Raw genomic sequence first — 14998 nt, forward strand, 5'->3', positions numbered from 1 at the left:
TTTGCTTTGGCTTCAGTTTTGGGAGGGGCAGGGGCTTCCTTCTTCGCTTTTGGCACCATCTTCATAGAAAAGACAAGTTAAATCTTTTGAAGTATGTAACACTAGAATATTTAACTAACCTCAGGAGTTAAGATGTGCTTTTTAGTCATGCGAACAGTATCGTGAAACATAAATCCATGTTAAAATCTACCACCAGCTTTTGGCATTAAGTCACTCAGGAAACACAATTTAGGAAGTAGCTATTTTTGTTTCTACTTAAATTACAGAAATACATAAAATATTGTTATATGCACCTCAAATTTGAAATTTCTTGCTAAGTCTAATTAAGAATAAGGAGATGAGGCACTGCCTTTTGATGGATAGAGTTTATTAGAGAGAAAAGACTCATGGAGGAATCGGAGCAGGCTGCAGCAAGAACTTTGTCAAGTCTCCATCTACACTGAGAGGATCAAAGTGGTGGGATTTTATCTTAATGCTAATAAAGTTTTATATAGTCATTGATTGGGAGTTTTCTAGGAACTGAACTTGACTCATCTAGGTGAGATTCTGGAAATGAGATGCATGCACATTCAGTCTTTTCTTGATGAGTTCCATCTCGGCTTCTGGGCCAGTGAACATTACTTTTTATAAGGTGGTACACATGCTTAGTTTTTGTGGGCGCTAGTTCCAGTCCTGTCCCAGAAGAGGGCTCTCTGCTGCCTCTTGAGGAAGGTCATATAGTGGACAGAGGATGGTGAACTGTGCATGCTTATGGAATCTGCACAAGCAGACTGTGCCTGGAAAGCAACTTCACAGAAACTAAGTGCTCACTGCAAGAGGGTGTGCCTTTTTGTTTTTCTGTCCTAACACCGGTGCCACACTGAGATCTGGCCCTGGCTGTTCTTTCTCAGTATATTTATCATCTGTCCATCTACTTCTTTTCATTGTTTAGGCTAATTTTGCCACCTAAATTAATTCAAACTATAATAAAGTCAATAAATAAATAAATGTTCTCCCTGATAATGATTTTATAAACATTTTGTGAAAGATAATCTGCTGGCAATTCACAGAGTCCTTGCCCTAAAGATCTGGCTCTCACCAGGACTTTCCCTCTCTGGAGAGAAATGAGACCAGTGTTTTTCTTTACCTCTGACCCACTCCTTTCATTCTTTTCTAAATGTTTCTGTTACTTGCCTTTCTTTACTTGGTACGAGAATAACTTGCTCCTTATTCTGCCTTAGATCAGCTCATAATGCTTTTGACCTCATTCTCCTAATTCCCTTTAAGTCTGGGTTCCATCAGTCAATCAGTTGTCTCTCTCTCTCTCTTTCCCTCCCTCCCTCCCCTGCACCTGTTGTTATTCTTAAATGTTTGTTTTCTCTCCGTCCTCTCAACTGATATATGTAAGTTATGCTATGTACTTAACAGAAGGACAACTAAATGTCTCTTGGAGAAAATTCAGCCAGAATGTTCCTTAGACATGAGGATGATAAAACTTTGTCTCACATAATTTGAACAACATCTCAGGAAAGGCCAGTCCTTAGAGAAGGACATCATGCTTGATAAATGAAAAGTCATTGAAAAAGAGGAAGATTCGCAGTAAGATGGGATGATACAATAGCTGGAACAGTGATTGTAAGGGTGATCAAGGTGTACATGAATTCTCTTTGTATCACTACTCTGTATTTTGGCTTCAGACAGTCAGTCCTAACTGCCCGACCCAAGAGGTATTTTAAAAATTCTTTCATTATTAGGTCTATTGACTGAGTCTGATCCTGTTGACCATCCCATCCTTTTTGAGATTGGTCCATTATTTTTACTTTTTTGACACTTGTCTCTTACAATTTTTGTTCCCCAACCTTCATAAATTCCTTTCATTTTGTCACCTCAATACTGACATTTATCAAGACCATGACCTTAACTTATTTTCTGTTGTATACAAACTTTGTTTAGGAGCTTGAAATCCACTTAAATGGATTTATAGGTTGTTGGCTCATAAATCATCAAGGTTCAGGCTACCTTCAGATGGGCTTTTTTATTTTCAGTAAATCCCAGCAGGTTTTGTTCCTCCTTCTCTGTACTCTTAATTAGTTGGGACTGTCAGAATTATTAAACTAGAAACCTAATGGTTAGCCTTATTGTGTTTCACTACTCATAGCCTATTATCTACTTATACTTTAATTTAATTTGTATATCTAATTTCTTGAGTGCACTCCTTCTTTTCTGACCTTGTTACTGTTGACCTAGCTAAGACACTCATCATCATTTTCCCAGTTTCCTAATTGTTCCCCTTAGTGAGTTCTAGGGTTTAGTGATAAGGAGTTGCAGCTGCCATCCAAAGCGCTCAGTTCAAACCTGCCACCTGCTCTGTCGGAGAAGGATCTTTTCCCTTGCTTCCTGCAGATTCTGCACTCTAATTCACTTAGCCCTGCAGTTATTTTTGTGTGCCATCAAGTTTTAACCAACTTATAGGTGACCCTTCAGTAAGTTTTCAGAAGCAGTTAATTGCACAGGAAGAGATTACCCATTCTCCTCCCAAGGAGCACCTGGTAGATTCGAAACGTGCTTTTTTGGTTTGCTGTGCAGCTTCTTACCACTAGGCCAGCAGAACTGGATTTAAATGAGGGCATGGCACCAGGGATATGATTGTGCTGATGTCAGGTGGGTCCTAGCCAAAAGCAGAGAATACCAGAAGAATGTCTGTTTATGTTTTATTGACTATGCAGAGGCTTTTGACTGCGTGGATCATGACAAGCTGTGGCTAACATTGAGAAGAATATGAATCCCAGAGCACTTAATTATGCTCATGTCAATCTAGTCCTAGACCAAGAGGTTGTTGTCTGAATAGAACAAGGGAACACTGTTGTTGTTCTTAAGTGCCATTGAGTTGCAGGCGACTCATACCGACCCTGTGAAGGAGAGTCCTCAATGCTTGGGTGTCTTTCATCCTCTCTCCAGGTTCATGGGGTTTCTGGAGGCAAGCTGTTACGGAAGTGGATGCCACTCCTGATTTCAAGCTTGTTTTAATCGGGGAGCTCCACCCCACACTGTCTGCATTGGGCAAGCAACCATTAACGCATTTGACACATCAGTGTCACGGTATTCAGCCTCACAGCTGCCACAAGTGACCTGTGTACAGCAACTTGTACACCAGGGCTATACGACCTACAGGAATGTCTGAACAAAAACAATGAAATACAGGCCCGAAGGCCGCGGATTAAAAGACACCCACCTTTGGCTTGTTAGCATTGCTTTCTGTCCACTGGGCCAGCTGATCTCTCTCTATGTACTTGGTTTAAAATCAGGACAGGTGTGTGTCAGGGTTGTATCCTTTCTCCTTACCTCATCAATCTGTATGCTGAGCACATCATCTGAGAAGCTGGACTCTAGAAGAATGTAACATTAGAATCAGAGGGGAAGACGTCAGCAGCCTGCATTATACATATGACACAACCTTGATTGGGCTAAGTAATAAGAATTGAAGCACTTGCTGGAGAAGATCAAAGACTACAACTTTCAAGATGGATTATATTTCATTGTCAAGAAAACAGAACTTCTCACCACCAGAGTGATAGAGAACATCACAATAGATGGAGAAAAAAAATGGAAATTATTAATGATTTCATTTTACTTGGATACACGTGGAATTAGCAGTTGGATCAGGAGACATATTGCACTGGGAAAGTATAGTAAGGGACTTCTCCAATTTACTGAGGAGCAATGTTGTAAGTCTGATGACTAATGTGCACCTTCAGGCAATGGTCTTTTCAATCACTTGCTATGCATCTGAGAGCTGGACAATGAATAAGCATAACAAAAGAAGAATTAATGCTTTTGAGTTTTGGTGTTGCAATACTGAATATCACAGGAGTGCCAAAAGAACAAATAGATATCTTGGAGAAAGTCTAGTCGTAGTGCTCCTTAGAGGCAAAGATACCGAACTTCTTCTGACGTACTTGGGGCATGTTGTTAGGAGTGGCTATTCCTTGGAGAAGGAATAGTTTCATGCTTGGAAATGTGGAGGGTTGGTGAACGAGAAGAAGACACCCAATCAGATGATGACTACATTGACACTGACTACTCCATTGAGCACAAATAATGAAATGGCACAGGATAGGACAAGGGTCACATCTTTTTTGTTCATAGGGTCATTATAAATTGTACTTCACCTACCACTACCACCACCACCAACCACCCTGCTGCTTCTGGGAAACCATTTAATGATTCACTTTTGCTATCTGGATAATTTTCATGTATTCTTAATAAGTCCTGCCATAAAGTAATTGATGGAAGGGAGTACACAGAGTCCCTGTACCAAAAGGAATTGGCTGACAGACACAGAAGAATTTCATGAAACAGCAACATACTATCAAGAGGCACTGGTGATGGAGGAGGAAGTTCAAGCTGCTGTGAAGAAACTGGCAAAAAAATAAGGCTCCAGGAATTGATGGAATACCAGTGGAAATATTTCAACAAACAGATACTGCCCTGGATGTGCTAACCAGGTTGCGCCAAGAAATCTGGAGAACAACTACCTGACCAAGTGACTAGAAGAGATCCATATTTATTCCCATTCCCAAATAAGGTGATCCCACAGATGGTAGAAATTGTTGAACAGTATCACTAATAGCACATGCAAGAAAAATCTTGCTGAAGATTATCCAAAAATGATTGGAAAAGTAGAAGTTAGAACTGCCAGAAATAAAAGCTGGGATTAGAAGAGGCCGTGACATTAAGGACATCATTACCAAGGTCAGATGGATTTTGGCTAAAAGCAGAGAGTCCCAGAGGAATGTCTATTTGTGTTTTATTGACTATGCTAAGGGCATATCACAACAAATTGTGGCTAAAAGTGAGAAGAATGGGGACCCCAGAACACTTAATTGTGTTCATGGGAAGCCTTTATACTTAGATGAGAAAGCAGTTGTCTGAACAGACCAAGGAAACACTGCATGGTTCAAAATCAAAGGAAGAAGTGTGTTAGGCATGTCTTTTCCCCATATTTTTTCAATCTGTATGCATATAGATAATTTGGGAGGCTGGATATTGTGAAGAGAAATATGGCGTCAGGATTGGAGGAAGACTCATCAACAACTTATGTAATGCACTACCTTGCTTGCTGAAACTTAAGAGGACCTGAAGCTTTGCTGCAGAAGGTAAAGACTAGTCTTCCATATGGATTGCAGCTCAACATCAGGAAATTGGCAGTTTGACAATTGGCAGCATCATGATAGACGGATGGAGAAGTGATTGAGATTGTAAACCATGTTAGCTTGCTCAGTTCCACAGTCAGCACTCCTGGCACCAGCATGAATTGCATTGGGAAAGTTTGCTGTCAGGGACCTCTCCAGAGTGCTGGAGAGCAACAATGCCAGTCTAAGGTGTATCTGATCCAGGCCATGGTTTTCACAACTATTTGCTATGCATCAGAGAGCTTGACAGTGACTAATGATGGCAAAAGAATCAATGCCTTTGTGTTGTGGTGCTGGAGAAGATATTGAACATACCATGGGCTGCCAAGAGAACAAACAGGTCTCTCCTGGAGAGGGTGAAACCAGTTTGCTCTGTGGAGGCTAGGAGTTTGAAGCTTTGTCTTACATACTTTGGGCATATGGCCAGGAGAGACCAGTCCTTGGAGAAGGACATCATGCTTGGAAGGGTAGAAGGTCATTCAAGAGAGGAAGAACTTGGATATGATGGATTGACACAATGACTATGGTAATAGGGGCAGGTGTATCAGACAGTGAGATTGGCTTTGGATAGGGCAAGGTTCAGAGCTATGAGTCATAGTCTACTCAATGGCACGTAATAGTAACAGCAGACAACAATTCACTCTTGTTTCAAACACTGAGTTTTTAATTTTCTTCATGTACCACACTACATTTTTCTTCTGTGATTTTGTTGGTTCTACCTCCTTTACCAGAGATGTCTTCTCTTTATGCATGGTCTGGTCAGCTACTGTATACTGTAGGCTCAGCCGTCTCCGAACAGCTTTTACATCATCCTACTTAGTCTCCTTGGGTGTTGGTGTCTATCACTATTGTACTGATTCCTTTGTCTTCTAACCACATTGGCTACTACCAGCTTTTGTGGACAAGGATTGTATAGCGTCTTAATCATGCCTGTGACTCCAGCTTCTAGCATAAGGCCAACACACACTGTGTCTTTTTGATACATGTTTGAGAGGAGATGAGACATTGATATCAATGACATTTTCAGACCTAACATCTCTGAGTCATCTTGAAAGACCTACCTATTAGAGTCATTGTGAGGATTAATGATGTATTAGAGGTTCCAGTTTGTCTTTTAACGTGAGACTGTACAAAGAGTCATCCGCCCCATCCATATCTCAGTAATTGCTGTTTGAGAATTTGAGGGTTTCTGTAGGGTTCAGGTGATGCCTCTAAAGGATGTCAGAGGCTTCTTGTTCCCTGGAATGACTTCATTCAGAATAGAAGAGAATAAATGGCCCAAGGGAGGTGTATCCAAGGTGTTGAGAGAGGTCAGAGGAGAGAAGGGTCTTTCTGTTTACTTCCTGAGGGAATATAAGGTTTGGTTTCTCTGAAGGTAAATAAAATGAAAATAGTTTGTTGTTAACATGCTTTTTAAAAATCCAAACAATAAGAAGAAGGAGGAAGGAACGTTCTCATTTTAAGGAGAAAAACAAATATTATTCTTAATATTTTAGGTACTTCATTGGTATTTTTCCACACCTAAGTTTAGTTATTTCAGACTTAGAAAAAAAGAATGTAAACTAGAAATCATGTTTTATTGTGTTATCAAGTGTTTTTGTTTTCTCAGAGATTGAAATCCATATGTGACTTGCTTTTTTTCTCCTGTGTCTTCTTGCTGTCTGGTTTAGATCCTTCTGTTCTCCGAGGTCCCCTGCTTGGCCACACTGACGCAGTCTGGGGTCTGGCCTACAGTGCAGCACATCAACGTTTACTGTCTTGTTCAGCAGATGGCACGCTCCGTTTATGGAGTACAACTGAGGTTGCTCCAGCCCTAAGTGTATTTAATGATAATCAAGGTACATGTTTTATTACTGTTTTACAGAATCTCTTATGTCTTCTATTAATAACTAGTTCTATGAATTCTGTTTACTTTTTAATTGAAGGTTTTTTTTATTTTTATTTTTTTAAATTAAATTTTATTAGTTTTAATGAACATTTACAGAGATTTTGGGTTTTCATTCATTCATTTTTGCACTGTTTTCTCCACCCTCATCCCCAGTTCGTTCTTCTTTCCCCCCCTGCCCCAATGTCTGTTTTAATTGTCCAATTGCCACAGTGCTTGTCAAAGCCAGTTCTGATTAATCTCCTTTGTCGGTGTGTCCTTTGCCATTCCCTATCACTCCTCCCTGAGAGAGACTTCACCCTGATTCATAAGGAAAAGGGGACGGCGTATTCTCTTAGCTACTTCCTGCTGAAAAGGGACGCTGTGGGTTTCAGGGTGATGAAGTTTTTTTTTAAAGCTAGGAAAGCAGCTTTGAATTTCCAAATTATTGGATAATTGTAAAATTGTATTTGCTTAAAGTATATATATTTTTTTCTTAATTGAGGTATAATTTATGTGTTGTGGAAAACCGAGATCTTGCATGTACATTTCAGTGAGTTTGATAAATAAATACCTGACTTGTGATGGTAACAGAAGATTTCTTTTACTGCCCCACATTCCTACTGACACCTGTCTTCCTTGCTATTCTTCCTCCCCAACTGCAAGTGTCCATTATTGTGATACCTTTCAGTGTAGATTGGTTTTATCAGTTTTACAACTTTGTAAAAAACAAAACAAACCCCAAAACTGTGTAAAAAAAAAACCCACAAAAACACAAACCCACAACAATTAAACCAGTATTTTTTGTATCTGGTTTTGTATTCTCACCGTAATATTTTCACAGAGCTCTGGTGGCTGAATAGTAATGGGCTGTGCTGCCAATCCAAATTCAAATCCACCAGCTGCTCCATGGGAAAAGGATGGTTAGTCTCCAGTGCCGTTTACAGGTTTTGACAACCCACTGAAGGGTCAGCTTTGGGTTGATTCTGATTTGACTGCACTTAGAACATCATGTTTTACAATTTGGACATATTTTAAGGAGGGAGACATCATGCTTGGTAGGGTAGAGGGACAGCACAGGAGGGGAAGGCCCTCTATGAGGTGGATTGATTCAGTGACTGGGATAATTGGGATGGGTGTATCGGAGGCAGTGTGATTGGCACAGGACAGAACAGAGTTTAGGGCTGTTGTACATAGGGTCGCTATGAGTCGCAAGCGACTCAACGGCACATAACAACGTAACATGTTGTGGATATTGATGATTCATTTCTCATTATTATTTAATAATATATATCCTACTGTATGAATAAATCAGACCTTGCTTATTCAGTTTTTTCTTGGTGGATGTTTTGTTTCCAGTTTTTTGCTATTCTAAATCAGACTGTTAAGAACATTCATATATTTTTATTAATAATGAGTAAAATTAAAATTACTGAGACTCAGAGTAGGTATTTATTTATAGTACGTGACAGTATAAAACCTGGCTGTGTCATTTTATACCACTGCCAGTAAGGTATATGAGGGTTACAGTGACGATGCATCCTTACCATCACTTAGTGTTGTCAGCATACTTAATTGTACACATTCTGGTTTTAATTTGTATTTTCTTAGTACTAATTATGTTGAATGATTTTTTTAAAAAATGTACTTAGTAAGCTGTTCATTGACTTCTCCTATTCTGGTTGGTAAATTTATGATTTTCTTATATTGCTATTAAAATGAACTTCACACTGTGAATTCATTAACTAAGTAATAGACAGATCTGTTATGTTCTTAATCATAAAATTGCCTAGGATTAAAAGTAATAAAGGAAATAGTCTCTGTTGAATGATTTTAGACTATTGATTCATGCCACTTTTTATTTTGCTGTATTATAAGCACATTGGTCATCTGTCTCCTCTAATTAAAGTTTTCTTTGACTATGTTCTGATCTTTTAGATTTGGGAATCCCAGCCTCTGTGGATCTAGTGAGCAGTGAACCCAGCCATATGGTAGCGTCATTCAGCAAAGGATACACAAGCATCTTTAACATGGAAACACAGCAACGCATTCTCACTTTAGAATCCAACCTGGATACATGTATGTACACTAGTTTTAAATAGTCTATTTTTTTTTCTATTTTTCATTTCTCATAATTTAAAAAATTTTTCTAATAAATTTGACAAAACTTGATACTTATTAAAATATAGATCAAGTATACAGTTTTAGAACCCCAAATCAGAAACTTTTTATTGGCTGTAGAAAGTCAGAAATAAATGCCTTTACTGATTGTGAAAAGGGCATGATGGAGTCTTTTTAGGTTTTGGTTGTTGTTTTTTTTTTAAATTTTTATTGTATTATTTTTTACGTGTACCGTCAAATCAGATCTGACTGGTACAGGAGGAGATTACCCCCTCCTTCTCCAGCAGAGCATCTGGTGGATTTGAACCGTGTACCTCTGGGATTGGTCTTTTTAGTTTTTACAGGATGTTTTAATCATTATTGCTTTCTGTCTTTAGCCCTAATCCACACTATAGTTTGAAAATGATATAATACCACATACATGTGATGTTAGCTGCTGCAGCTCTTGCTTCATGGCAGCACTGGGGAGCTGCTGCTTTGAAAAGTAAAATAAAAATTCTTTAATTGTTATACAATCCCTCCCCACAAGTCCATTATGTAGCCTTTGTTCTGGACTCCTGTCATGACAATAATACCCAATCAATACCTTTTAAACAGTTTTCTCCCTCATCTGTTTCAATGCAGTATACATTATTTATCCCCTCTTTCTCAGTGTTCCCTGAACCCCTATGTCAGTCTTCTTTTATAACAGTGGCATTTTTTTTTACACTTTTGGTTAAACTAATCATAGTAAGAGAATATCCCTCCTTTTTTTTTATTTGTTTTGTGTCAATTGAAAATATACAAAATATACTTCAAAATGATGTCACCAGTGGTTTGAGAAAGTAAAAGGTTGTTGAAGTGGGTAATTGGATACTTATAAACTCAGTGAAGAGGCAAATTGTGAATCACAGGCTGATTATGAACGTCATAGGTTTGTTTTAGATTTGTTAGAAAGATTGATGCCGTGCATTGACTTTATTTCTCATGTTCTTTGCATTTTGCATGCTTGTCTGATTTACCGTCAAGTACATATGCTTTCTTAAAATATTACAGATAAGTGTCTTTTTCTTGCTTCTATTACGTGATTCCTGTCGTATTAATTATTCTAGATTTTGGAATAATGGAAACTATTCTTAGGAATATTTAATGGAGTATTTGGAATATCTTTTTCAAAATGTCAAAATGTTTCTCTTTTGTTATTATTCTCTAGTATTAGACCTTGAAGATGACATTGTTAAATGTTGTGTTAGTCTGAACACTGAAACTAAATATCTGCCTGTTTAGGCTCTTCTGAGTTGCATATAAGCAAGAATTTACATCGTTACATACTTAGTAATAGTTGAGTACCCGTCTGCCAATAACACTGGAAAAAGATTCTCTTCCATTTGTAAGATGTCATAGAACCATCATAAAAATGCAATAAAACTAGTTTAAAAATAGTGTAGATCTGCCTGTTGCTTATAAATATTTTCTAATATAGCATTACAAAATTATGTTTACTTGAGGATTTGTAAAGGTTTCAAGGTTTTTAAGACATAATTTAAAATTAACCAGAAAGTTGCAAAAATGGTCCAGGAACATCTGGCCACCATTTTATCTAGATCTTCTAATTTTTATCCTTGATTTGATATTATTTCTGAGTTTATCTGGTCATTAAGTTTCAGTGTATCAAATCTATTCTTGAGATGGTTTTAAAATTCATGTGGGATGCACTCAAGGGTATATTTTGGTTTTTATAGACTTGTTTAATTTTTTTCAACTTCGTTTTGAAGTTGCACATGAGTAATTAATTATGAGCAAATAATTCAAGAAACTGGAATATATAAAGAATGTGGCATCAGGATTGGAAAAGGACTCATCCAAACTTGTGGTATGCCAATTACACAACCTTGCATGTAGAAAATGAAGAGGACTTGAAGCATTTGCAGTAGAAGATTGGAGATTACATCTCAATAACAAAAACCAAAGTACTCACCACTGGGCCAATAGGCTGCATTATAATAGATGGAGAAAAGATTGAAGTTGTCAGTGATTACATTTTACTTGGATCCACAATTGACATTCACGCTAGAAGCAGCATAAAAATTGAAAGACATGTTACACTGGGCAAGTCTGCTCTCAATAGCCACTCCAGAGTGCTGAAAAGTGATGTAATTTTAAAGACTAGGTGCATCTGATCCCAGGCATGTTATTTTCAATTTCTGTGCATCTGAACATTGGACAGTGAATAAGGACGACAGATGAATCAATACCTTTGAACTATGGTGTTGGAGAAGAGTATGGAATAAGCCATGGACTGCCACAAAAACCAAAGTCTGTCCTGGATGAACTGTAACCAGGATACTCCATAGAGGCCAGGATAAGGATAGTCAGAGTTCATCACACACACTGTACTTCATCGTATGTTGTCAAGAGGAACCAGTCATTGGAAAGAGACTTCATTCTAGAAAAGGTAGAGGGTCAGAGAGGAAGACCCTCAACAAGATGGATTGACACAGTGACTGTAACAGTGGACTATAACAGATGGTGAGGATGACGCAGAATAGGCCAAGGTTCAGATCTCTTGTTCACATGGGTGCTAGTAGTTGTAGTTGACTTGATGACACCTAACAACAACCGTAACCAGTTTTTAACATTTTGTAATATTTATCACTGTCTGTGTATCTGTAAATTTGAGAGACATTATACTCCTGTGCTCTTTAGCATATATTTTAACTTCCTAAGAATAATCTCTTGCATAGCACAGTGCAGTTGTAACAACGAGAAATTTAACATTGACAAAATAGTGTTGCCTTAACATACAATGCATACTCATATTTTCCACTTTTTCCAATCATGCCTTTTGTAAGGACAATCTTTGCAAACACTCGGCCTTTCTGTAATGCATTTTTAAAACTTTGATATATATTAAAGTAGTATTATAATTATATAGGCAGACCTTGACTTAAGGTGGGGTTCTTTTATGATGAGTACATTATAAATTGGTTATGACATAAATAGAATACCTTATTTTTTAAAAAAAAATTAAATTTTTGGCTTTTATTACCTATTTCTTTATAAATGATAATATTAAACATTTACAAATGGTATCTACAATAATATGATCTGTACTCTACATAATATACTACAATATTGTATGTAGTAATAAGTACCAAAAAATCCTCCCCCCAAATAATAAGTGTGGTTTGTTATGTCTCCAGTCTGTTGTAAGTCAGAGACTACTTGTACATTTTCCTTTTTTCTTACAAGTATATCTTAACAAAAATCTCTGGTTAAGCTTGAATTATTTATTGACTTCTTGAGAAAAGTTAGGTAGACTTGTGATAGTTTAGGAACTGTTGGCGATGACTGATGGGGCAGCGGTGTTCAGTTCAGTGTCCCTCATGCACAGATACCACATACGTGTCACTGGAGCCTCCGGTGTTGCTTGATGGTAAGCAGGTGTCAGCAGAGTAGGACTGACCAGATGTTTCTGAAAACGAGCCATTGCAAACCCTGTGGCGTATGACGGTCTCATTTTGCTGTGTGTGGGATCTCCAGGCATTGGAACTGACTTTAGCAACTGACAGCAGCAAGACCATTTTGTTGGAATAGAAATGCAGAGTTAGCAGGTTGGGGTTGTTTTTTTTCTTTAAAAAAAAACAAACAACACCTTGATTTGTGGAAACCAAAAATGTTTTTCTGGATTTTGAGTCATTCACTATGCTGTGGACCTAATGATACATTGCCTGCATGCCTTATTGTGCACATTCTTGAACTCTCTTTGAAAGCTTTAATAGCTGTTAAATGCTGTATTAAAAAATAAGATACCAAGAATTCTGGTAGTTATGTATTTGGTTGCTAACTGGAACATCAGTGGTTTAAGCCTACCAGCCACTTTGAAAAAAAATATGTGGCAGTCTGCGTTCGTGTAGATTATAGCCTTTGGGACACTGTTCTGTTCTGTCCTGTCAGGTAGTGGTGAGTTGCAGTCAATTCAGGGGCTTTGTATTGGGTTTGATATATTAGGATGCTGAATATTGTAAATTTCTAAACTGTTGGACTGTTTAAAGGTTAAGAAGCTGTCTTTGTCATATTATCTTTAGGTAATGACTGTAGACAAGATTTAAATTTGAGGATTACCTATATATATATAAGCTCTAGTGGGTCTTTATTAAAGTAGCAAAATATCACAGAACATTGGAGAATGAGAAATGGTTCTCATTTCTTAACACTGAAATTATGCAAATACAGAATAAATGAACTAAAGATAAAGTCACGTCATTTACTTTTTCAGCCTGCTAAGCAAGTATTCATTTCTCTTTTATGTGAAGAAATAACAGCTTTACTCATTTGTAACTCTATTATTTTCTAGCATCCACTACTTCCTGCCAAATTAATCGAGTCATCAGTCACCCTACTCTTCCTATCAGCATCACAGCTCATGAAGACAGACACATCAAATTCTTTGATAACAACACAGGTAAGACTTTATTTAAAAATGTTTTCTTGTTAACTGAAAACCATTACAACAATAAGTAAGCTAGTTTGGTGATTCTTGATAGCTTCATGGTAACAGTTTAACAAGTTGTGTTCATTCCAACCAAAAACATAAAGTGAGACTCAAGTGTCTTTCTAGTAAAGGCAGGAGGGAGGAGGCACATGATGCTTTAGCTGGTGGGAAAAGCTGCTGCTGATGCAGTAAGTACACAGAGTGAAGTGATTTAGAAAAACCACTGTAAAGGAGTAACTGCCATCTTTTCAGAAAGAGGAAGGTCATTAGCAAGAAAGAATACTCTTTTATTATTTTTCCCCTCTTTTACCCCAAAGGCAAATTGATCCATTCAATGGTGGCCCACCTAGAAGCTGTTACAAGTTTAGCAGTTGATCCAAATGGCCTATATTTAATGTCTGGAAGTAAGTACATCAGCTATCTTTTATTTCTTTTTCTTTTTCATTTTCATGTTAATATAATTTCTCCTTTCTTTTTCGTATAGGTCATGACTGTTCAATACGTTTGTGGAACCTAGAAAGTAAAACATGTATCCAAGAGTTCACAGCCCACCGGAAAAAATTTGAAGAATCAATTCATGATGTAGCTTTTCACCCATCTAAATGCTATATAGCCAGTGCTGGAGCTGATGCACTAGCTAAAGTCTTTGTATGACACAATACATCATCTTTACCTTCTAGCTCTTTTAAATAATCAACTGCACAAAGAGATACAGAAGACCAGGGCAAGCATCAACTCGTCCTACCCTTTTGTTTGGCCGAAGGAGCACAGAACATTTGTTTAAAATATAGTTTTGCAATTCATATACTGTTTTTTAAAACTAAGATTTGTTCAGGTAGCTGCAAAGCTCAGCTGAATCTATGAGCCTGAAAACTGTTTCAAATTTCCCCCCCAATAGGCGCTTTTATCTGAGGTGGCCCAAAATCCCAAGGCTAGCCTGAGCGAACACCAAGTTTTGTGTGTCCCTGCTAATCGATTTAGTATTCTGTATCAAGACCTTGATGGCTGGGGGTGAAGAGAGGAAGAACAGGACTTTATCCCCTGAGAATCTTGTGAAACATAATAGGTAGTTAACACAGTAATCTACCATTTCTGCTGTACTAACCTCCCCTTTGGCCTAATGATCAGGCTGTGTTAAATGAATTTTTATTTCGCTCCTCTCAGCTGTTCCCATAATGTAACTGGCAAAGCATTTACCTATTGGGGGGGGGGGAACGACGACTGCAATAATATGTTAAATATATTACTATTCAGAAATGCTAAACAAATACTTAGTTTTCAGGCAGATTTCTATATTATATTACATTACATTTTTGACAATAGATTTGGTACCATTCTAAAGTTTAGCTGTCACATACTCACCAATAG

At 37.7% G+C, this 14998-nt stretch overlaps 1 protein-coding gene across 1 annotated transcript in view; it reads left to right on the plus strand.

The window, feature by feature from the left end:
* STRN (striatin, calmodulin binding protein) overlaps nucleotides 1-14688 on the plus strand; it is a 167623-nt gene extending 152935 nt beyond the window's left edge. The window contains exons 14-18 of the mRNA XM_006882355.1: nucleotides 6842-7009; nucleotides 8974-9114; nucleotides 13493-13600; nucleotides 13948-14034; nucleotides 14115-14688. Of these exons, the coding sequence (XP_006882417.1) occupies nucleotides 6842-7009; nucleotides 8974-9114; nucleotides 13493-13600; nucleotides 13948-14034; nucleotides 14115-14284 (674 nt within the window). The 3' untranslated portion in view covers nucleotides 14285-14688. The remainder of the gene's footprint in view (nucleotides 1-6841; nucleotides 7010-8973; nucleotides 9115-13492; nucleotides 13601-13947; nucleotides 14035-14114) is intronic.
* Nucleotides 14689-14998: the final 310 nt, after the last annotated feature.

The sequence above is a fragment of the Elephantulus edwardii genome, unplaced genomic scaffold (assembly GCF_000299155.1).
Source record: "Elephantulus edwardii isolate Elephantulus edwardi_28Jun2011 unplaced genomic scaffold, EleEdw1.0 scaffold00019, whole genome shotgun sequence".
Lineage (NCBI taxonomy): Eukaryota > Metazoa > Chordata > Mammalia > Macroscelidea > Macroscelididae > Elephantulus > Elephantulus edwardii.